Genomic DNA, 25,461 nt, shown 5'->3' with positions numbered 1-25,461 from the left:
CATATTTTAAGAACTACGCCAGTGTGGGAATTGAGAAAAAAATTACGAATAGGAATGTATGCATGTAAAGGTGATGAAAATAGGCAAGAGAGGCTAGAATTTATTGGAGGAAATCAGCAGCAGAAACCACAGTACTGTGAGCAAATAATTCTAGGGGGAAGGGTTATAAATTGGGATGTCACTAAAACTTCTATATTAAGGATATATATCAGAGTACAGGCAAAGAGAAAGGGAAGTGCTACATGAAAGACCAGCTTTGGTAGAGATTTTATTTGAGTCTAGTTACAGTTAAAAATGCATAATTAGTATGGTACATAGAATACTGCATGATAACAATAAAAACAGACCAGAAGAGGTTAGAAAAGTTTGGGAAAAAGAGAATAAAAAGACAATTTGTAATGGAAGAGTGTGAAGAAATTTGCAAGGTACCAAAACATAGAATAAAGTCCAGAACATTTTGTTTTTTTCATGGGTGAGTTTGCATATGTATTTTTATACCCCAGGCAGAGTTAAGAAGATTTTTTTCATGTAGACAGCAATGTTAGCATGACAAAAAATGACAGCAGGGAAGAGAGAGAGACAGAGACAGGTAACTAGGGGCATGCTTTTAGCAATATAATGAGATGTCAAATTTTTAAATATTCCTTACAGACTACTTTGACAAAAATGTTGGGGGGGGGTGACGACAAATAGTTGTAACACAGGAAAATGATTCTTTTGAACTGGGATATTGGATATGAATTTGCTTGGAGTAAGGCCTTACTAAGTTTAATATTAGTTGCTGTAAAAAATACTAGAGAATGGAAATCAAGATCTAATCCAACTGTAACTGAAGTACTGAATATTGTAAAGGAGAAAGCAGAACTGGAAGTGGGATCCCTAGTAAAGGGAAGGCGCAAATTCTATAGAAAAAATGAATTTGTAGGAAAATGCATGCTGAATAATATTCAAGAGAAGGTGTGAGGTTAAAAGGAAGACAGGATATGAGCAACTTATGTGATTCTGAGAGTGAATGAAAAGTGTTAAAAAGAAAATATACAAGTATACTGCAAGACAATAATAATGAAAACTATTATTCCATTTTTTCTTTCCATTAATGTGAATATATCCATGTTACAAATGAAAGTGTGGAGATTTAGTAAAAGATGTTGAAAAAAATGTTATGTAAGCCCCCCCCCCCCCATGGTGCAAAAGGAAAAGCCCTTACTGTGCTTCAGATGGTCCGTGTACAGTTAAGCAGCACTGGTGCTGCAGGGTTATGGAGGAGAATGAGGGTGAGTTGGCTCACTAATCTTGGCGGAAGGGAAGGTGGAGGCTTAAGCTCACTGCAATATGCAGTGTACAAGCTTTGCAAGCATCTTGCTGTAAAAGCGCTGAACTGATTAGTTGGGAAGCTGTGCTGTGAGAAGCGCTTAAGTACATCACAGGGGTAGCAAATGTAGAGCTGTAAGGCTGGCACAAGAAGCCGAGAAGCTAAGACACATTCCCCAGTAGTAGAATGACACTGCACCAGCATCTTTAATCATCTCCTCGAGCAGGCTGAGTCTAAAGTGCATCCAGAAGACCCAGTAAATGAGAAAAGGAGATGGTGACAGTTGATTATCAGCTGCAAGGAAGGGGGAAAATTAAAATTAAAAAAAAAATAGTGTAGAAAGGAAAATATATTGTAAAAAAAAAATATGGTGTAACTGTCCTTTAACTAGTAAACATAAAGCAATTAAATGTTTTTGAGATTATTAACATAAAAAAAAAAATCACACACTGCAGTTTAGCAAGTCTCACACCCATTTCACGTACCTTTATAAACAAACTCAGCCTTTCCCGGAGCTGAGATTCTTCTGCCTGCAGAAAGTCTACCTCTGCCTGTAGTTCGGTCCTCTGCTTGTTTGTCTGCTGCGCAACTGATTCTCTTTCTAAATCCATTTCAGTTTTAATGGCGGTTAGCTTTTCTCTGTACTCCTGCTCAAGATCCCTGTAAAACAAAGAGGAGAATGCTGACATGTACCTAGCCTGACCATGTACAGAAATTCAAAAGTCTTTCGCATTGTATTCCTCACCATATGTTAAACCCCCCCAAAAGATTAATTCTTGAAACTGTATTTTTCACTCTCTTCATCAACTTTTTTTTTCAGTTACCTTCCCAGATTAAATACCAACATGTATACTGACAGCCAGGTGATTAAGGCTGAACAAGATGTTAACAAGAGCTGCCTCCTTGACAGTACCTCTATATCCTAGAACTCAGCGCTTTAATAATATTTTGACAAAAAACAAAATATGTCCTTTAGTACTCCTGTCCACCTCGGGCATCTTTGCTTGTCTTGGGTTCACTACCCATTATTTCCACCAGACGAAACATTAAAAAAAAAAAAAAAAAAAAAAAAAAAAAAAAAAGGCACATGTTTATAACACCTATCCATATCCACACACACACACACACACACACACACACACACACACACACACACACACACACACACACACACACACACACACACACACACACACACAGCATGTTGACAACAAACAATGTAAAACAAAAGAAGAGAGCAGGCTTTCCACTATGAAAGGCATCTTGACACTACATCTATAATGCTGCTTTAAGCATTTTAACATCAGTTTCCATTTATAAATCTATGTGATTATAGTCCCTCCTCGTGAACCTCAATGTTTTCACATATGAGGGTGAGTTGGATCCCCATCATAATTCACTTATTTCCATACTGACTTCTACACACCACCCTTTCAGAATCTTTCCTAAGCTATTCCTCATCCTTTCACTTCTTCTCCCCAGCCTCTCTTAAAATACTCTTTGACAAACTTAAAGTATGCAACTGTATGCAATATGTTTTACATTACAGTCCATTTTTAAACAGAAAAGCTTTATTAGACACCATTAATAACTATATACAAGACATTATGCAGTCCACATGCATGTTGCACTTCTCTTATTCCTCCGCAGTGGCTGGTCAACATTATATATCCCAGCTTTCATCTAGTTATTTTAGTTAACAGCAACTCCAAAGTTTTTGAGGTATACGTCTAATCCCAACCCCTCTAGCTGCCCAAGTAAAAGACAAAAAGATCACAAGAGGAAAAAAAAGGGAAACTAGAACTCTGCACAATGTGTAACACCAAACTAGCAGCAAACCGGAGAAATGTAACTATTATTTGAATCACAATGACAGTGTGACATGCTGAGCCTAGAGACCACATCTTATAAAGTGGCAAATGCGATCTGGTGCTGGTACAGTAGCAGTGCATTGTGGGAAGGGGAGGAGTATCAGCCTTGGTGCCAAGAGAATGTCTAGTTACAGAACATGATTCCACTCGGATCTGATATACCACATAGTTGAGATGGACAGAAGAGATAACATTGAATAAAAAATTCTAAGATCTAAGCCAGTGCAGGAACAGAGAAAATAGATTTTTTTTTTAACTAATAAGGATGTCTGCAGCTGTAATTACAAGAGGTTGGAATTTAATGGAGGAAGTCAACAAAGGAACTAAAGTATTGGGAGCGAATATTTTAGAAGGGAATGGTAAATGAGTGGAATGAGAATATGCAGGAGCCTGGACTAAAGATTAGAAACTGCCTTCCCTTATCATGGACTGGTGGTACAGTATAGGCAGAGAGAAATTGGAAAAAATAAGTGAAACACTAACTCTGGTAGCATTTTTAATCATGTCTAGAACAGAAGATTTTTTTTTTTAAAGAGGGAGAATTAGTTGGGCCTAGAAAATACTGCACGATAGCTATAACAATCTGAGGAGAATAAAAAAAAGATCAGGAAAAGGAAATAAAAAGGTGACTTACAAAGGAACAATGGGAAGAAATCTATAGGCTCCCAAGGATGCAACAAAGTCCAGAACATTTAAGAATTTGCAAGCAAGTATTTGTAGATGTCTTTTTATACTACAAGTAGTCTTTTTATACCACAAGTAGACTTCAGAGGACTTTTCCTCAAGTAGGCTTCAAATGTTGGGATATGTGATGGAGAATAGAAAGGAAATTGGGAACATGTTTTCTGGGAAACTAACACACTAGCAGACATTAAAAATTCTGCACAGAGTATTTTGACAGAAATATTAGGGGATGAAATGGCAGCAACCTAGAAAGCGATCCCTTTGTTCTGGCATATGGGAACTGCCTAAACATAAGGCCTTACTAACGTTAATCCTATTTGTAACAAAAAAAAAAAAAAAAAAAAAAAAAAGCAATTACTACAAAATGGAAATCAATATTTACTCCAGCCACAAGTGAAGTTTTGAATACTGTAAATGAGATAAAAGGACCGATAGTGGCAGCGTTAGAAAAGGGAAAGTGAAGATTAAGTGAAGGCAGGAAGTGAACAATTTATGTAATGCTGAAATGAATGGAAACTGTTGAAAAGAAAAAAAGAAGTTATGTACTTACCATAACGTTCCATCTGAGTAGGTAACTTCATTTGTCAGCAACCTGTGGGTATTGGATCCGAATCGGATCCGAGCAGGCAGCTTTATTCAGCTAAGATCCGAGCTCCAAGCTCCTCCCTCTTACCCATAGCCCCCTGCCATCCTTCTCTTTCCTCAGATCGAGTTTGCTTAGCCTTATAAACTAGTACAATCAGGATCAACTAAACATACTAACCCGATGTCATCTGGTACAGAAAAACACAAGGTCCTAAAAGGGACGAACTACAGGTTAGGGGGACAGAGAGGGGTTGGTTGCTGACAAATGAAGTTACCTACTCAGATGGAATGCTATGGTAAGTACATAACTTCTTTATCTGAAGTAGTTAACTTCATTTGTTCATCAACCTGTGGGACAGAGTCCCCAGCTACCTAAACTTGGGAGGTCCTCATGGAAGAATATTCCGGAGCACTGCAGAGCCAAAGGACGCCCTTCCTCTGGAAATTAAATCCAGCTTGTAATGTGTAATAAAGGTATGGGATGAAGCCCAAGTGGCTGCAGAACAAATATTATCCAAGGACACCCTTGACCAAAAGGCAGTAGAAGTTGAAATCGATCGAGTGGAATGGGCGTGAACTCAGACAGGTTCTGGTCGGCCAGAACTCTTATATGCAAGACGAATACACTGTGAAATCCATCTGGACAATGTAGCTTTTGACACAGGTTTGCCCAAAAAGGGTTTAGCAAAGGCTACAAGGAGTTGCTCAGATTTTCTATGACCAGCCGTCCTGTGTAAAATAGAAACTCAGTTGTCTGTGGACATCTAGTGAGTGTAATTTGTATTCACCCTTGTTTTGATAATTCGGGAAAAACACTGGTAAATTCATAGATTGATTAATGTTGGACTCAGAGGCGACTTTAGGTAAGAAAGAGGGATTGGTCCTGAGGGAAACTCTATCTTTATGGAAGACCAGATATGGGGGTTTGGGCCAAAGGGCTTGAAGCTCTGAAACCCTTCTAGCTGAAGTGATGGCAATGAGAAAAGCCGTCTTCCAAAATAAGTATTTAAGGTCTACCGAAGCTGCAGGTTCAAGGGGGGGGGGGGCAGTAAGAGCCTGAAGAACAAGGGTTAAATCCCACGGAAGAACTGCATCCTTCACGGGAGGCCTTAATAGGAAAGTACCTTTTACAAAGGTCTTGCAGATCTTGGAAGAAGCTAATGAACCAAGATCACTTCCCACATGAAAGTGTGAAATTGCTGCTAATTGGACTTTGACGGTGGAGGAGCTGGCACCCTGATCAAATAAGTGCGACAAAAACTCTAATACAGCTGGTATCGGGGCTGTAAAGGGATCCATATGTCTATGTTCCGCCCAGATCGAAAAACTTTTCCATTTGCTCTTATAGACCCTTCTGGTAGAAGGTTATGAGCAGCTACAAGAATAGCTTTAATGGAAGAGGAGATACCGGGAGTCCTAGCTATGATTGGAACTGGATCAACCAAGCTGTGAGCTTCAAATTGTCCAGGTTTGGAGTTGTCAACTCCAGGCGGCGAGAAATCAGATCCGGAATGGGATCCAGAATCCATGGAGGATTGACCAGATGAGACCATAGGCAAAGGAACCATGTTTGACGAGGCCAGAATGGGGCTATGAGGATCACTCTGCTCCCCAACCGACGAGCTTTCTGCAAGAATCTTACCATGAGGGGAAGAGGTGGATAAGCATAAAGTAGACCGGATGGCCAAGCATGGACTAGAGCGTCTCTGGGGGATTTCCCTGCTGGGGGAAGTAGAGTAAAGTACTCGCTGCACTTTGCGTTCGAAGGCAACGCGAAAAGATCGCAGCAAGGTTGACCCCACTTGAGGAAGATCTGCTTCGCTACTCTCGGGTTCAGAGACCACTCGTAAGGTGAGAGGATGGTTCGACTCACTTGTCTGCCAAAATGTTGGACCGACCCGGAATGTGCGTTGATATGAGAAAGCAGTTGGTGGTGATCGCCCATTCCCAAACTCTCATGGCCTCTCAACACAGCGGATAGGATTTGGTACCCCCTGTTTGTTGATATACCAGACTACTGACATGGTGTCTGACTGAATCGCAATTGTCCCTAAGGGAAGAAGGGCCTGGAATGCTTACAATGCTAAAAGCACCGCCCTCATCTCTAGAACATTGATGTGCAACAAGGTCTCTGAGTGTGTCCACGTGCCTTGGACAGTTCAGCCCATGCAATGCCCCCCCACCTGAGGCGAGAAGCGTCCGTGGTCACAGTGGCTTGGGGTGGGGTCATCGAAAAGGGGCGCCCTTCCCGGAGATCCGAGGATTGGATCCACCAGAGTAGGGACCTCTTGCAAGCATTGCTGAGGGGGATAGGCGTACTTAGCGGACGTTGCAGGATGGACCATTGGACCTGCAAGGTCCATTGCAAGACACTCATGTTCAGACGAGCCAATGGTGAAAGACTGATGGCAGCCGCCATGGAACCTAGTGCCCTCAGGACCAATTCTGCTGCGGGGGGCCAGAGATTGTAAGAGAGCCATCACATGGAATTTCAAAGTTCGAAATCTGTCCGGAGTTAGGAAGGCCCTCAACAGGTTTGTATCTAGCCAGGCCCCTATGAAATCTAAGGTCTGAGTTGGCTGAAGGGAGGATTTCTTGAGATTGATAGAAATTCCCAGATGAGAGGCCAAGTGAAGGAAGTAATTCCTGGCTGAACAGAGTAGATGCCTGGTGGGGGCGGTGAGGAGCCAGTCGTCTAGGTACAGAAAGACCTGTATTCCCTGAAGCCTCAGGTGGGCCGCTACAACTGCCATCACTTTGGTGAACACCCTGGGGGCTGTGGTGAGACCAAAGGGAAGGACCGTGAACTGATAGTGACTGGTTCCCAGCCGGAAGCGGAGAAACCTACTGGATCGTCTGCCCATAAAAATGTGGTGGTACGCATCCTTGAGGTCTATACAGCACATCCAGTCATTCTCCTGTAGGAGTGGGAGAATGGATTGATTGGTGACCATCCGGAATTTTTCTTTGGCGACCGCTAGGTTCAGAAGGGACAGGTCGAGGATTGGTCTTAAGTCCCCAGTCTTTTTTGGCACCAAAAAGAATCTGGAGTAGAAGCCTGATCTGGACTGGTTTTGGGGGACGGGCTGGATTGCTCTTTTTTCTAGCAGCTGCTGCCTCCCTCTGACTGGGTGGGACATCGGGCAGGCTCCGGGGTCTGAGAGGATGATTCAGAAAAGGGATAGTGTAACCTCTGGATATGATTTGAAGCACCCAGCGATCCATTGTAACTGACTCCCAAACTGCTAGGTGCCTCGAGAAGCGCCCCCCCCCCCCGACTGCCTCCAGAGTGGAGCAGCCGGGTAACCCCTCAGAGTTGCTGCACGGGCCGATCCGAAAAGGGTTCTCTTGAACCAAAATTCTTCGGTCCCCCTCTGCCTCTGGGCCGGCGTTCACCCTGTCCTCCTCTGCCTCTGAAGGAAGAGGGGTCTGGAGCGAAACGGGACTGTTGAGATCTCCGGAACCACATCTTCTTTTGTCCCCTTTGGTTCCTAGAGAAGGACCTCTGGGGAGCCGAGAAGCGGATCCCGACGGCAGACAACGTCTTCCCGTCTTTCTCTCTCTGGACCAGCGTGTCGCGGATGGTCTTGTCAAACAGCGAAGAGCCGTCAAAAGGGGCATTTGCAAAGGACGCCTTGAAGGGTTCCGCAAAGTCGCAGAGGCAGAGCAAAGCATGCCGCTGCAAGACAATGCTCGCTCTGCTAGCTCTAGCGGCTCCTTCCGTGACATGGGAAAGGAGATGCATAGATGTGTTCGAAATGGACTTAAGAGTGGCCATTTGGGCTGAGAATACTTTCTTATCCTCGGCCGACATGGACTCTGTGGCGACCCTGCGTATTCTTTGATGAGATCCCGCTGGAGTCGTATCACGTGCCATGTAGTTCAGCAACCTTACAGAGAAGGTGGCTGAAGCAAACATCTGCTTCCCTATGTGGTCTATCGTCCAAGACTCCTTGTCGGGAGGATGGACCGAGGAACTCTCCTGGGCCAGTTCCTTCTTGGTGGCAGCCGCCATCAACATGGCATCTACTGGAGCACCCTTGCTCCAAACTGTCCTATCTGTGGGTGGACTAAGAATTTTGTCAGGTCTCTTTGGTATGGGCTCCACAGTGTCCGGTTCCTTCCATGCCCTGGTAGTGATCAGATCTACCAGGGGATCGGCAGGAGGGGACACCCAAGAGGTAGATGGGCCTGCGTCAAATGCCTCCAGAAACACAGACTCATCAGAGGAAGGCTTTTGGGCTGACCATCCCCCTCTAATACGAAGCATTTCCATAATGTCTCCGAAGGAGACGTCCTCGGGGGGTGACCTTGGGGAACCTTCCCCTTCCTCTAAGTCTGTGTCCTCTGTCAGGGACTCAAGTGAGTAAAAGTGCCTCCTCTTGCATTTACGTTTGTGAGGAACCTCCTCGGGGGGGCTGTCAGAGGATGCCTCACCAACCACATCCTGTTCCTCTAAGGGAACCATCTGGGATGTAGGCACAGGCTGTCCCTGGGGCCTGGTGATGGAAGGTAGGCCTGTCTGAGAGGGAGTGATGGGTGGAACCGCAGAAGGAGCCTGGGGCCTCGAGTCCCTCGACAAGACCCGCTCCATGACATCGAATGCCGAAGGAGAACTGCTATCTCTAAGCTCCAAGAGCAGCCCCTTCAGATCCGAGGTGCGGACCGGAGCCGGCGCCGATGCAGTCGGATCTGATAGGCCAGTGTGCTCCGACCGAGACGGAGCCTAAGACACACTAACACCTCCGGATCCGAAGCTCAACTCATGGCTCCGAGAGCTCGGATCCGAAAAGGACCCGACAAGCTTGAGGGTGCGGTCGAAGCCGAAGAAAGGTGTACTTATGGCACCGAGCCTCCCCCGGCTCTGATGCTGCCTGGATCTGATGGCTCCGAACCCCGGAAGTGAGTTGGAGAAGGAGCGATCGGGATGAAAAAGGGGGGTCGCGCTCCCCCCCCCCGGAGGGGGGGGGCAGGATCACTCCCATCTGCAGCTGGGCCTGGAGAAACCTACGTATCACCCGGTCCATATCTGCATCTGACAAGCTTCTCGTTGATCTTGAGGCCACCGAGGCAGGCCTGGAGTGACGCCTCGAAGGCGACCGGGTCTCCTCCTCCTCTGGTCCCGGGGAAAAATGGGGTGAATGGAGCCAGGAACGAGAAGGCCCGGAGGCCCTAGGAGAGACTAGCTGCTTCGCTGGCGGAGCTGAAGAGGAAGCTTCGGCTCGCCACTTGTGGTGCCTGTCCTTTTTTCTCTCCCTCCTAGACTCCCTCTCCTCCTGAGCCTCAGTGGGGGGTGAGTCCCGGCCAAGGGAGCAGGGATGGAAGGTGGCACCGCTGCGGTAGCAGCCGGTACTGCCAAGGGACAAGAGGACGAAGCAGAGTCCGGGGGCAGGAGTCCCGCCAGAATCAACTTCGACCTCCTATCCCTCAAAGCCCTGGGGTTGGGGGCTGCACAAATTGTGCAGCCCGAAGAAAGATGATCAGCCCCAAGGCAGATAACACACCGAGTGTGGCCATCCGCCGGGGATAGCTTATGGCCACACTCGGTGCATTTAGAAAAGAAAGTTTTAGGGGCCTCGGCCATAGTTGTAAAAAGGAGCCTAATCGAAACACACCTTCACACACACGGGAAGAGGGAGACTAGAGTAACTGAAAATATACAAAGTTTTAGCAACAAAAATTAGCTAAATCAACTACCAAAGGGAACAACACTCACTCGTTAACAATTAAACTAAAAACTAGGTAAAAAACAGAGGAAATTTTCTTCAAAAACTCACGAAACCCTACGCCTGGAACTCATTCTAGGTGCTTGAATAAGCCTTGTCAAACGAGATCTGAGGAAAGAGAAGGGTGTGAGGGGGTTATGGGTAAGAGGGAGGAGTTTGGAGCTCGGATCTTAGCTGAATAAAACTGCCGGCTCGGATCCGATACCCACAGGTTGATGAACAAATGAAGTTAACTACTTCAGATCATATATATATATATATATATATATATATATATATATATACACATACATATACATACACACACACACACACACACACACACACACACACACACACACATTTATACATGCTACATGATGTTAACAATGGAAACTTATTATGTTTTTTTTTTCCTGTTAAAGTACATGATATGATGTTACAAAGTAAAACATGATGACAGAATAAACAGATTTAAAAAAGGAAAACTACTGTGCATTACAAGCTACTGTTTCTACAGTTAGCCAACAAATTGCACAAAACCTTGTAATAAACAAAGTACAGTTTTGTACCTACCATAAATGTAGATGTCCGATAGACACGCAACTGCAGTCATAACATATGGGTTGTCCTGCCTCAGGCAGCCCTCGGTCGGCCAGATTCCAAAGTCTGGGTCCGGCGTCAGCTGGTGTCGCCTCCTCTCCGACGTCAGAACGGCTGGAGTATAAAGGCATCGGCCGACGCCATCTTCTTCAGTGTTTCTTGCCCCAGATGCCAGGTGCCCTCCTAGGAAGGCTAAATTTGGTGAATGGATAAACAATTCCAGACATGCACAACAGTAATAAACAGATACACCATAGGAGATACCCCCAGCTAATAGGGATAGGGGTAGTGGACCCATAAAGAAAGTTGCAGAGGGGTGGGAGGGTGGGAAAATCCGATTGCAGTTGCATATCTATCGGACATCTACATTTATGGTAGGTACAAAACTGTACTATGTCCTTCAAGAATGCAACTGCAGTCATAACATATGGGTTGAATACCATAGCCAAGCTGGGGGTGGTTGGAACTAAAAGTGATGGTGTAGCTAAAATGCCCTGCAGGACTGCCGAAGCAAAGCCTGCTCGGGATCTGGAGTATAAAGGCAGGTTGTAGTGCTTGGTAAATGTATGCACGGAGCTCCATGTAGCAGCCTCTAGAATGTCCTTTGTACCCACTCCTCTTAGGAAAGCTGCGGAAGTGGCTATAGCTCTGGTGGAGTGTGGCCTAATATTGGCTGGCACACCTTTTCCATGAAAAGAATAGCAGAATCTGATGCAGTGTCCAATCCATTTGGAAATTGTTTGTTTGGAGATTGCTTTTCCTTGTACTCCAGCAGCATAGGCTACAAACAGTTGGTCAGACTGTCTGGTGGCCTTAGTTCTGTCCAAGTAGTAGCGTAGTTGCCTGTGTGTATGTCCAAAGTATGCAGCAGTGCTTCCCCCCTGTTTTGAGGATTGGGGAAGAAAGTAGGCAGGTGAATGGCTTGATTTAGAGACACCCTGGAAATTACTTTTGGCAGGAATGAAGGCTTGGTTCTTAGACTCTGTCCTGATGAAAAATGAGAAAAGGAGGTACTGCCATGAGTGCCTGTATCTCCGACTCTTCTTGCTGATGTGATTGCCAATAGAAAAACCGTTTTCCATGAGAGAAATTGCATTTCTGAAGTTGCTGCTGGTTCAAAGGGAGGAAGAGTTAATTTTTCCAAGACGAAATTGAGGTCCCATGCAGGTACTGGCGGTTTCCTGGGAGGTTTGATATTCTTTATCCCTCTTAGGAACTGTCTTAGCAAAGGATGTGAAAACACAGGTGGATCACAATTGTATTTTGCTGAGATTGCTGAGGCATGAATCTTTATGGAAGAATATGAGAGACCAGTATGGAACATTTCTGCCAAGTATTCCAATATCTGAGGTATACACAATGCTGTTGTATCCTGACCCCTGTTAGCATTCCAGATGATTAATCTCTTCCACTTGGCTGAATAGGTTTTTCTGGTGGAAGGTCTGCGTGCTTCCAGTAAGATCTCTTGAACTTTTTTGGAAAGAGAGATATCAGAAGGAGTTATGGTAACCTCCAGGCTGTCAGATGCAATGTTTTCAGGTTTTGATGAACAGTCCTGTAATTGTGTTGTGTTAGAAGCAGAGGCCATAGGGGCAGAGGCCACGGTTTGGTCCGAGTTATGATCAACAGCAATGGGTACCAGTGCTGCCTTGGCCAGTCTGGAGCTATCAAAATGCCTGTTGGTTGTTCTGCTTTGATCTTCAGTATCACCTTGGTCAGCAGTGGTAGAGGAGGGAATGCATACATTTTTAGGGAATTCCAGCTGAAGGAGAGAGCATCCGTTTTCCAGGCTAGAGGATGGTGGGTCCTTGTGCAGAACTTTTCCAGGTGATGATTCATGTGAGAAGCAAAGAGATCTATGTCCGGTCTTCCCCATGTCCTTGTTATTTGTGAGAAAATGTGAGGATGCAGCATCCATTCGTGTGGATCCAAGAAATTTCTGCTCAGCTTGTCCGCCAGTACATTGTCCTTGCCTGGCACAAACTGGGATTGCAAATGTATCTTCAGACTTAGGGATTTTTCCCAGAGAATCATTGTTATTCTGCAGAGGGGGTAAGAATGAGTGCCTCCCTGCTTGTTTATATACCACATAACAGTGGTGTTGTCTGTCCTTATTAGCAAATGTCCTTGTTGAAGTGATTTTTCGAAAGTCTCGATTGCATGTATCACTGCCAACATCTCTTTTTGGTTTATGTGCAAATGCCTTTCCCTTGGTGTCCATTGACCTTGAATGCATCTGCCCTCCATGTGCGCCCCCCATCCATGGTCTGAGGTGTCTGTTGTAATCATTTGACCTGCTTGAGGTTTGTTGAAAGACATGCCTTTGTTTAACTGACTTGTTTGAGCCCACCACAAAAATTCTCTTTGCAGACATGGAATTAGTGGGATTACATCCTCTAGGCTTTGGCTGTGTTGGGACCATAAGCTTTTTAAGTACCATTGCAGCTTTCTCATATGAAGTCTTGCCAAAGGTATCAGAAGAATGCAAGATGCCATGAACCCCAGGGTCTGCAGGATTTTCCTTGCAGTCAGCTGGGAGAGCTTTGCTAGGCCTTTGAAGTACTCTGGTAACTGCTGTTGTTTTTCCTCTGTGAGATAAGCCATTTGTGTTTCTGTGTCCAGCTTGGCTCCTAGGAAGATAATCTGTTGGGATGGCATAAGTCTTGATTTCTGAATGTTGACTGTGTATCCCAAGGCCTGTAGTAATTGAATGACATAGTCCAAGTTTGCTATCAAGGTTTGTTTGTTGTCTGCTTGTATGAGGCAGTCGTCCAGGTAGGGGTATATTTGAATCCCCTGGAGTCTGCAGTGTGCCACTACTGATGCCAGGCATTTCGTGAACACACTGGGCGCAGTAGATAAGCCAAACGGCAATGCTGAGAATTGATAATGCTCTGTCCCTGCAAGAAATCTGAGGTATCTTCTGCAGCTTTGTCTGATTGGGACATGCAGGTATGTCTCCTTGAGGTCCAGAGTGACCAGCCAAGACCCCTTGCCCAGCATGGGAAGGAGTTGCTGCAACGTCAGCATTTTGAACTTTGGCACAATGAGATAAGTATTTAGAGTAGACAAGTCCAGTATAGGCCTCCATTTGTTTTCCTTTCTTGGAACAAGGAACAGTCTTGAATAAAATCCCTGGCCTTGTTCCTGTGGAGGGACCTTTTCTATTGCTTTTATATTTAACAGCTGTGAAACTTGAATGAGTGCCTCTGCCCTTTGATGAAGTGGCAGGTTTGGCATGCCTTGTCTTATTGGTAAAGTATGGAAGTGGAATCTGTAACCTTTGTCTATTAAATCCAGAATCCAGTTGTCCTTGGTTAAGATATGCCAGTTTTTTGAGAATAAGGATAATTTTCTGCCCAAAGGTGCTTCTCTTTGAGCCTTTGTAGGCGGTATGAAAGGCAAGTCATTGTGGTTGTCCTTGTGGTGCAGCTGGACTGCCTGCGCCACTTCTTTGATTTGGTGGTTGCCATTGGCGGCCCCTGTAGGAATCTCGGTATTGCCCTCTACCTCGGGCACGCCTGTTTTTTCCCCTTTGAAACTTGTCAGTGTCTGGAAAGGACCAATTCTTTGAAGGCCAATTCCTGCTGAATCTGGGTGGCTGAACCTGGAGGAAATCTTTGACTGTCTGTACTGATTTAGCTTTTTCCTCAATGGACTTCAACATATCTTGTGCATTAGCACCAAAAAGCTTCTGTTTTTCCAGAGGTGCATCAAGTAACTTTACTTTAACATGGCCTGGCAGTGGCTGTTCTTTTAACCAAGCATGTCTACGTATAACAGCCCCAGTCATAGCTGCCCTACATGAAGCCTCCAATGCATCATAACCACACTGAAGAAAATGATTGCTAACCTGCTGAGTATTATGTACTAGATCCTGTAATGCCTTTCTATCAACAGGCTCAGGAGAGGCTAGCTTTTTCTGTAAATCATCCAGTAAAAAATCCTGGTACTGAAACATATGAAAAAGGCAGTTAAGTGACCTCATGGCCAGGGTGGTAGAGGTATAAACTTTTTTACCCCATCTCTCCAGGGACCTTGCTTCCCTATCCGTTGGCAGTGGATTCTTGGCTGTGGAAGTAGCCACTCCCTTGGGGCTCTGTGAAATAGTTTCTAGATCCACAGAATGGGCCTTAAAGAGATGTTTGTGGGTGTCAGGGACCCTATAATATCTGTCTGGCTTGACAGGAGCAGGAGGGAGAGAATCAGGGTTAGCACTGGAGTCGGAGAAAACATCATCCAGGACATCCATAACTGGGGGGATAGCTAAAGGTCTGTGCTGGGGTAGCTTGAGGAAAGTACGTAGCCTTTTCCTGGAATCAGAAAATTCCTGACCCTGCCATTTAAAATGCTCCCTCATAGAGTGTAGGACTTCACCGAACGAAAAATCCTCTGGAGGAGAGGCAGAGGGAATTGACTCCTCAGCATCAGAGTCCTCATAGGCCTGGAAGGATTCTTCTTGGGTATCTGAATGCTCAGAATCCCCAGAGGCTTCACCTGAAGAGAGGTTGTCAGCCTGCTCAGTTCTGGGCCTTTTCTCTGCAGGCTGAGAACCTCTGTATGGATGAGGCTGAGACCCCCTGATAAGAGAAATAAGATCTGCAGCAAGAGACATGATCTGTATCAGAAGAAGGGGCCTGGGCAGTAGGTTTAGGATGGGCCTTGGCCTGGCTGGCAGCCTTAGCACGTGCAAAGGCCTTGATGGACATGGATACCGGAGGCCTAGCTGCCCCACGTGCAGGAGTAACCTTGTCCACAGGAATGGTGTCGGGTAGATCCAGAACTTCGGTTTCTGGAGGAAAATCAACAACCGGTCTACACTCCGAGACCGAAGGACGTGTTAACGCTGTGTCGTCGGCCTGGAGCGGTTGAATTACCGCTTCCGAAGGGACCGAAGCACTCGCGGAGGGTTTAGGAGGAGTATCGGTGGAGGACGCGGGCCGAGGATGTCAGTCCCGGTCCTTTCGTTTTTTGGTAGATTGAGTTGTCGGTTGTTCCGATGGCATGATATAAGCGAAAGATTCGCCAAAAAAGTCTTCGGCAAATTCTGCCCAGCGCCTGAGAGTGCGCTTATTAAAGCAAGCGCAGGCAGCACAGGCCGAAACGTCGTGGTCTGGGCCCAGGCAAGGGAGGCAATAAGAATGGAAGTCCTTATGAGGTATTTGTTTACCACAAGACAAACAATTATTAACTTTCTCAATTTGTTCTGACATCGGCTGAGGCAAGAAAAAATGTTCCCCAACGGGGTACTTAGCTTTTAGATGTCTTCGGTACTGAAAACACAGGAGCTGACCGACCAGCACTTGCGAACTGCTTCTGCTTAGGGAACCGCGCGGCAAGAAAGACTGAAGAAGATGGTGTCGGCCGATGCCTTTATACTCCAGCCGTTCTGACGTTGGAGAGGAGGCGACACCAGCCGACGCCGGACCCAGACTTTGGCATCCGGCCGACCGAGGGCTGCCTGAGGCAGGACAACCCATATGTTATGACTGCAGTTGCATTCTTGAAGGACATCAAATCTTACATTACTTGTCTTTGTTATTTTATAGTACATGTTACCAAATAAAGAGTGAGTGGTCCCTCCTGCCGTTTCTAATAAACAGCATGTGTTCTGTTTGAATCCAGCACATTTCCTGAGAAGCAAGGGCTACCTTCATCCTACAATGTGACATACTAGATATGTTATCTAACCAGAAAAGAAAACATTTGTTCCTATTAAAACAGGCAAGCACTATCACTGTTAACTCAATTTAGTCAACAGTAAAAATAAATATACATTTCTATGAACATACCAAATCACATTCTTGAATCATTGAGCACCTTTGATCATACTTGTTCATACCTTTTTTTTTGTTTTGCAGCATACATGCTTTACAATTCCCAAATCCTTATTTTGCACAGATCTTCTGAAGTTTTTAGCTTACTCATAGCTGCAAGACACAACTTCTCAAGTCTGTAGGTTTCATATCCACTTACTATAGTATTCTTGAGTTCACTCACTTTCTGTCTTTGAATCCATGTCCTCAAATCATTCTTACAGCTTCTGTGCACCTGTAAATGTCTTAAATCCAGCAGGGAAAACGACTAGAAACACCACTAAGTAATTTATTTATTTTACATTTGTTGACCGGATATATGTCCATTTTCAGTAGAGGCTCTGGGAGAAAAGCTCCAAAATTACATAGTTAAAACATACTTCAATTTCCAATATGTTAAACTGAATCTAAAATAAGCAAAAAACAACAATATATTAGCAACAAATAGGAAAAAAACAGCTCCATTACATAGGTGTACCCAGGCGAGAAAGAATACAAGATATTTCCATTGAGAACAAAGTTGACAATTTGTTTAGCCTAAAAACTTCATTACATAAGCAGAATTACAACAGGATATCACTGAGAGGTAGAATAAGGAGATACATAGGGGTATGTCTGTTAAGCAAGTTGTTAACTAAAGCCCTCAGAGAAGGGCATCTGAGATGAGTCAGAGCTGGTAAGGAAAGGGGAGTAGAAGTATTTAATTGAGACAGAGAGTTTAAATACTTTTGTTACTAGAAAAAGTCACATACTTGCAGGGTGATACTGAAAAAGTACAAAAGGAAGTTGGTAAGAATAATAAGGACAGAGGTGATAGGCAAGAAAGAAACAGCAGGTCAGTCAGGATTTGTACAAAGGCATAGCCACTGGGATAGAAGAAAGTTCTTAGTTGTTTTTTAAAAAGGGGTGTTGATGTAAGATTAGATGGAAGTTTGTTCCAGTTAGTTCCAACAAAGTTAGAAAATAGCCAGTCCCCAGATTTATTGTTGGATTTAATGGAGGCTACTAGTAGCTTGCTTGCTGAGCGCAGTGTTTTAAGACTTTTATAAGGTTTGATAATGTTACAGAGTATGGGAGAGTTTATTGGATGATATAAGATCTTATGGGTAATTATAAGTTGCTGAAAACAAAACTGATTGTGTAATTCCAGCCATCCTAGTTGTTTAAGGTTTTGGCAGTGATGGGTACGAAATGCGGAACCAGTAGCAAATCTAGCTATATTATTATATGAGGTTGATAGTTTGTTCAGATTGCTTTTGGAAAGGTTAGAGTAGATGGGAGAGGCGTAGAGAAGAGTGGATATAAAGTGTGTCTGGGCAATAGTGGTCCTAGCTGAGGGAGTAAGAAACGTTTTAAGCCTGTAAAAGGAGCAAAGTTTTCTATTTACTGATTTCATGGTCAAATTAATGTGCGAGTCAAAGTTAAGATTATTGTCAACTGTTACACCCAAACGTTTGGTGGTTGTGTGGTTGACTGGTGTTATTATAATTCCATTTTTGGATGTAAATGTGAAATAGATAGGGGAAGACTTTTGAGTAGGAGTAAACAATAACTTAGTTTTGTTAGGGTTGAGGAGGAGACGGCGGTTGTGGAACCAATTTTCAATGAAGGTAAAACTTTTTGGGTATTGCTCTGCAGTTCGGTAGTGGAGTCAGCGGCACTGATTAGTGTAGAGTCACTGGCATATTGTAAGGTGGTGGTTAGAGGAAGGGAAGCACTCAGATCATTAATAAAAATGGAAAAAAGGAGAGGCCCCAAGATAGATCTTTGTGGAACTCCCAGGGTGATGGGGAGTTGAGAGGATAAGCTGCTTTCCCAGAGAACTGTTTGTTTTCTATTCTCCAGGTAGGATTTGAACCATTTGAGTGCTTGAGTATTAAGTGACAGTGATTTCAGTATATCTAACAATAACTGATGGTTACAACCATGTCAAAGGCTTTGGAGACGTTTAAGAAGAGTGCTGAGGAAAGTAAGTTGTTGTTACGATTCTTATTAATATAGTCAGTAAAGGTTAAGAGTGCAGTTGTGGTGCTATGAAAAGGCCTGAGACCATGTTGGCAATCAGCTATTAGGTAATTTTGGAGGAGATGATCAAGTAATTGCTGATGGATACATTTCTCCATAATTTATATAATAAACCTAAATGTAAGTTTTCTCACTCTGTGGTGTCCAATACTTACCAAACACTGCCTTTCTCTTTCAATATATACAAAGAGTCCCTTATTATAAAGCAGTTGCTTATTACCAACTTTGGTTCTGTATAGATAAAACCATAATTGTCTGTGGACATCTAGAAAATGGAACTTGTATTTTATTTTTATTTTTGTACTTTATCTTAACCTTAGAAGCCTCAGATCTTAACAGAACATGCTGTAGATATTTGTTGCTCTCACTGAAATGCTGCACAACAGTCTATGGGCCTGCTTGACTTTTATCTGCTCACTATATAAACCAGTCTAGTCCACCAAATTCTTGTGTACACAGAACTGTCATGGTTTTCTTTTTATGAGTACACCATAAATGCTAATGTTCTTTCTGCGAGCTCAATCCTCCATATCAGTTTGCTTTCCTTTTAATATTTCCAATTCATACAAGACAAACCTGTATGTCTCTTCTAAATACAAGAGTCATGCACTTACCATATCATTAGATCTTCATGATCCATTACCATCCACTTCAACAACAGAACTGGCAAGTGGCACGCACTTTGACATCCATACAGCATTCCTAAGCTCAAACTCCTTCCCTCTTTCCTACAGCTCCTCACACTTCCCTCTCTCTACAGATCAAATCTTGCCTATGTGCTATTTACATTTATATCTCTCTACATAACTATTTAACACCTGGCTTATACAAAGACATGCTACAGACTTCAGAAAAACTTGGCTAGGTCTTTCACTGATGGTAATTTGAGACAGAAGGGGAAAGGTGAGCAGGTATGTTGAAGCGGATGGGCACAGATCATAATGATACAACATTATGGTAAGTGCGCAGCTTTTATATCTTGCACAGTCCAGTCTGCTCACTTCAACTGTAGGACAGAGTCTCCATCTGCTATCTCTGGATGGATTTATGACAGAACACCATAAAGACTGATGGCACCAAAGGCTGCCCTGTAAATGGAAAATACATCTGGCTTGTACTGTCCTGCAAACAATTTACTGTGAAGACAATGCCACTGCGGTGCATGTGTCATTCAAGGAAGAGTTCCAAAAGTAAGTTAAAGAAGTCAAGAAAGACACTGAGGAATGAGCTTTAGATTTGCTTGCCAAGTTTTATTATACTTACAAAAAAAAAAAAAGTAATACATTCAGATAGACACTAAGACAGAGTAACCTCAAATACATTCTGACCCAATCTAGATAGTGCAAATGAGAGAGAAAGTTGGTCATCCTTCAGGACATCTTTCGTTCTCTACAGATAAAACCACAATTCTCAATGGACATCTAGAAAATGCAACCTGTATTTTCTGTTATCTGAAAACTGTGGAAAGAAAACTGGTAGACTGATGGAATAGTTAAAGTTTAAATCCAAAGTTACCTTTGGCATAAAAGATGGATTATTTAATAGGCAGTCTCGGTCCTTCTAGGTAAAGAGACTGAGATGACAATGGGTTCAGCAGAAGTAATGGCCACCACAAATAATGTCTTCCATTTCAAGAATCTAAGGTTGACTGGCTGCATGTTCAAGAAAAGGCAGAGTTAATCTTTCCAAAAACATAATTACATGCCCATGACAAAATGGATTCCTTAAACATGGGTTTCAGTACAAACAGCCTATTAAGAAGGCCTTACAGACTTTTAGAAAAACTACAGGAGCTTGATGAACTTTAGATGCTGTTGCTAAACGAAAACTCAAGGTTGAACAGTTGGCTCCACTGTCAGCTATGTCAGACAGAAATTGTAAAACCCTGGTATAGATGCACTAAAAGGGCAGATGCCTTGCTGGGTTGCCAACAGGGAAAATTTTGCCCACTTGCTCTTACAAACCATCCTGGGAGTGGGATTTTTGGAAGCAGTAAGGATATGAGCCACCCTAGTTGGGTATGCTGGGTCTCTGGCCACTAATGGAACTGGAGAAAAGTACAGTTTTGTACCTACCATAAATGTAGATGTCCGATAGACATGCAACTGCAGTCATAACATGTGGGTTGTCCTGCCTCAGGCAGCCCTCGGTCGGCCGGATTCCAAAGTCTGGGTCCGACGTCGGCTGATGTCGCATTTCTCTCCGACGTCAGAGCGGCTGGAGTATATAAGCATCAGCCGACGCCATTTTCTTCAGTGTTTCTTGCCCCAGATGCCAGGTGCCCTCCAAGGAAGGCTGTAATCAAATTGGAAGACAAAAACAGGATTCCAAACAAATACATGAGCAATAAAACAAATACACCATAACAGATATCCCCAGCTAAGAGTAAGGGGATAGGAGTGGACCCTAAGCATAGAGGGGTATGGAGGGAGGAAAACCCGACTGCAGTTGCATGTCTATCGGACATCTACATTTATGGTAGGTACAAAACTGTACTATGTCCTTCAAGAATGCAACTGCAGTCATAACATGTGGGTAGAATACCATAGCTTAGCTGGGGGAGGAGGTATGCTCTAGGAAAGAGATGGTGTGGCAATCAAACCCTGCAGGACTGCGAAGCAAAGCCTGCTCTGGATCTGGAATATAGAGGGAGATTGTAGTGTTTGGAGAATGTATGCACGGAGCTCCATGTAGCAGCTTCTAGAATGTCCTTTGTAGGCACCCCTCTTAAAAATGCTGTAGAGGTGGCTGTAGCTCTGGTGGAATGTGGTCTGACATAGGCTGGAACAGTCTTTCCATGAAAGGAATAACAGAATCTGATGCAATGTCCAATCCATTTAGAAATAGTCTGTTTTGAAATTGCTTTTCCTTGGACTGCAGGGCGTAAGCTACAAAAGCTGTTCAGACTTCCTACTGGCCTTGGTTCTGTCCAGGTAGTATCGAAGTTGTCTATGAATGTCCAAGGTATGCAAAAGTCTTTCCCCCTTATTCTCAGGATTGGGGAAGAAAGCAGGCAGATGAATGGCTTGATTTAGAGAAACCCTAGATACCACCTTTGGCATAAAGGTAGGGTTGGTCCTTAATGAAACCCTGTCTCTGTGGAAAATAATAAAAGGTGGTATTGCCATTAGGGCCTGTAGCTCCAAAACCCTTCTTGCTGAGGTAATTGCCAACAGGAAGGCTGTTTTCCATGAGAGAAATTGCAAGTCAACTGAAGCTGCTGGCTCAAAAGGAGGTAAAGTCAGTTTTTCTAAGACAAAATTGAGGTCCCAGGCTGGCACTGGGGCCTTTCTTGGTGGATTAATGTTCTTGATTCCCCTGAGGAATTGTCTTAGTAAGGGTGAGAGAAAACAGGAGGATCAGTGTTGTATCTAGCTGAAATAGCAGATGCATGTATCTTTATTGAAGAATATGAGAGGCTGCTCTGTAACATATCTGCCAAATATTCCAAGATAAGTGGGATGTTCAGTAATGATGCATCATGTCCTTTGCTGGTATTCCAATTGCTGAATCTTTTCCACTTTGCTAAGTAGACCTTTCTGGTGGATGGTCTTCGAGCCTCTGTTAGTATCCGCTGAACTTCCTTGGAGAGAGATAAGCTGAAGTTATTTATGGGATCTCCCAGGCTGTTAGCTGAAGTGTCTGAAGGTTTGGATGCAGTGTTTCGAAATTGTGTTGAGTCAAAAGTAGAGGCCACTGAGGGAGGGCCCACCTCCTGGTGTGACATATGCTCCGTAGTAGTGGGTACCAATGTTGTCTTGGCCAATCCGGAGCTATTATGATTCCCATGGGATTCTCTGCTTTGATCTTTAGTAATACTGAGGTCATCAGTGGCAGAGGTGGGAATGCATAGATTGCTAGGGAGTTCCAGTTGAATGAAAGGGCATCTATTTTCCAAGCCCTTGGATGGTATGTCCTTGTGCAAAATTTTGGTAGAAGATGATTGAGGTGAGAGGCAAATAGGTCCACTTCTGGCTTGTCCCATGTCGAAGTGAGTTGTCTGAAAGCCTTCGGATGTAACCTCCACTCGTGTGGATCTGTGAAATTCCTGCTTAGGCTGTCCGCCAACACATTGTCTTTTCCTGGAACAAACTGGGATTGTAACTGGATGTTTACACTCAGTGATTTCTCCCAAAGCTGCATTGTCAGTCTGCAAAGGGGGTAAGAGTGGGTGCCCCCCTGCTTGTTTATGTACCACATCACTGTGGTGTTGTCTGTCCGTATCATTAAGTGGCCTTGCTGGAGTTGGTTTTGAAAAGCCTCGATAGCATGCATTACTGCCAGCATTTCCTTTTGGTTTATATGCAGATGTGTTTCCTTTGGAGACCATTGTCCTTGTATACACCTGCCTTCCATGTGCGCCCCCCATCCAAGGTCTGAGGCGTCTGTAGTCATGGTCTGTGTTATCTGTGGTTTTTTGAATGACATACCTGTGTTTTCCTGGCTCACCGAGGCCCACCATAGGAATTCCTTTTGTAGGCATGGAATGAGTGGTATGATTGTCTCCAAGTTGTTGCTGTGTTGAGACCAAATGCTTTTTAGGTACCATTGAAGCTTTCTCATGTGTAGTTTTGCTAATGGAACCAGTAGAAAGCAATGATGCCATGTAACCCAGGGCCTGTAGGAATCCCTTGCAGTCATCTGGGTGAGTTTTGCTAAACCTTTGAAGTATTGAGTTAACTTCTCTTGCTTGTCTTCTGTCAGGTAAGCCATCTGAGAGGCTGTGTCTAGTTTGGCTCCTAAGAAGATTATTTGCTGGGATGGCTGCAGTCTTGACTTTTGGAAGTTGACTGCGTATCCCAGAGCTTGAAGTAATCGTATGACATAATCCAGGTTTTTTGTCAACATCAGTTTGCCGTCCGCTTGTATGAGGCAGTCGTCCAGGTACGGGTAAATTTGTATACCCTGGAGCCTGCAATGAGCAATTACTGAAGCCAGGCATTTTGTAAACACTCTGGGCGCAGTAGATAAGCCAAATGGCAATGCTGAGAATTGATAATGCTCTGGCCCTGCAAGAAATCTGAGGTATCTTCTGCAGCTGTGTCTGATAGGGACATGCAGGTATGCCTCCTTGAGGTCCAGAGTAATCAGCCACGACTCCTTGCCCAGCATGGGAAGAAGTTGCTGTAGTCAGCATTTTGAACTTTGGTACTATGAGAAAGGTGTTTAATGCGGACAAGTCCAGTATTGGTCTCCATTGAGATTCTTTTCTTGGAACAAGGAACAGTCTTGAGTAAAACCCCTGCTCTTGTTCTTTTTGTGGAACTCTTTCTATTGCTTTCATTCGAGTCAGCAGAGTGATTTGCTTGATAGCCTCTGCCCTTTGATGTTGTGGTAGATTTGGCATGCCTTGTTTTCTTGGTAAGGTATGAAAATGAAACCTGTACCCTCGGTCTATAATGTCCAAAATCCATTTGTCCTTTGTCAATCTGTGCCAGTTTTTTGCAAACAGAGATAATTTTCCGCCCAAGGGAGCTTCTAGTTGTTCCCTGGTAGGCGGTAGTAGAGGAAAGTCATTGAGTTTGTGGTTGTTGGGCAGGTGAAACTCCTGCGTCACTTCTTTGGTTTCCTGGCTGCCATTGTCGTCCCCTGTAAGGGCCTCTGTATTGGCCTCTTCCTCGGCCACGTCTGTTCTTACCCCTTTGAAACTTTTCTGGATTAGGAAAGGACCAGTTTTTTGAAGGCCAATTCCTACTGAATCTGGGGTTGAACCTGGAGGAAATCCTTCACAGTTTGAACTGATTTTGCTTTTTCTTGATGGTCTTTAACACTTCCTTAGCATTTGCACCAAAAGCTTGTTCTTTTCCAAAGGTGCATCCAGAAGTTTTGCTTTTACATGATCTGGTAGAGGTTGATCTTTTAACCAAGCATGTCTACGCATCACTGCCCCTGTCATAACTGCCCTACATGAAGCTTCCAGTGCATCATATCCACACTGCAGGAAGTGATTGCTTACTTGCTGAGTGTTATGTACAGCTTCCTGCAAAGTCCTCCTGTCTAAAGGATCAGGAGAAGCTAATGTTTTTTGTAAATATTCTAAGAGATAATCCTGATATTGGAACATATGAAAAAGGCAATTTAAAACTCTCATAGATAAGGTAGTGGATGTGTAAACCTTTTTACCCCATCTCTCTAATGACCTTGCTTCCCTGTTGGAGGGCAAAGGATTTTTTGAGGTGGAGGCTGAAACTCCTTTAGGCCCCTGTGAAATAGTTTCCAAATCAGCAGTATGGGCCCTGAATAAATGGGAATGAGTTTCTGGGACCCTGTAATACCTGTCTGGCTTGGCTGGAGCAGGAGGAAGAGAATCAGGGGTAGCACTAGAATCAGAATACAAATCATCCAGAACATCAAGTACAGGAGGAATAGCTAAGGGCCTGTGCTGAGGCTTCTTAAGGAAAGTCCTAAGGCGTTTCCGAGAATCAGAATATTCCTGACCATGCCACTTGAAATGTTCCCTCATGGTGTGCAGAACTTCCCCAAAGGAAATATCCTCAGGAGGGGAGGCCGAAGGTATGGAATCTTCTGCATCCGAGTCCTCATAGGTCTGGAAGAGCTCTTCCTGGCTATCAGAGTGGACAGAGCCCTCAGAGTCTTCATCTGAAGGGACAGAGGGTTCAACCCGGGGCCTTTTATCAGGAGGAGGCTGGGATGCTCTCTCAGGATGGGCCTGTGAACCTCTAATCATGGAAATTAAATCAGCAGCCATTGACATAATTTGTGCCTCCGGAGTCGGCTGAGGTAAGGATTTGGAAGTAATATGCTTAGTTTTGCTGGCTGCCTTAGCCCTAGTGTAGGCCTTAATAGACATGGCCATAGGAGGCCTGGCAGCTCCACTTGCAGGAGTGACCTTGTCTACA

General features: G+C 44.2%; 1 protein-coding gene across 1 annotated transcript in view; it reads right to left on the bottom strand.

Moving 5' to 3' along the window:
• NINL (ninein like) overlaps nucleotides 1-25,461 on the bottom strand; it is a 1,970,063-nt gene that overhangs the window by 828,947 nt on the left and 1,115,655 nt on the right. Inside the window, exon 11 of the mRNA XM_044057633.1 lies at nucleotides 1,798-1,972. Coding sequence (XP_043913568.1) covers nucleotides 1,798-1,972 — 175 coding nt within the window. The remainder of the gene's footprint in view (nucleotides 1-1,797; nucleotides 1,973-25,461) is intronic.

The sequence above is a fragment of the Protopterus annectens genome, chromosome 1.part2, assembly GCF_019279795.1.
Source record: "Protopterus annectens isolate FY-2018-M chromosome 1.part2, PAN1.0, whole genome shotgun sequence".
In the NCBI taxonomy this organism is placed as follows: domain Eukaryota; kingdom Metazoa; phylum Chordata; order Ceratodontiformes; family Protopteridae; genus Protopterus; species Protopterus annectens.
This window is presented reverse-complemented; position numbering and strand designations above follow the sequence as displayed.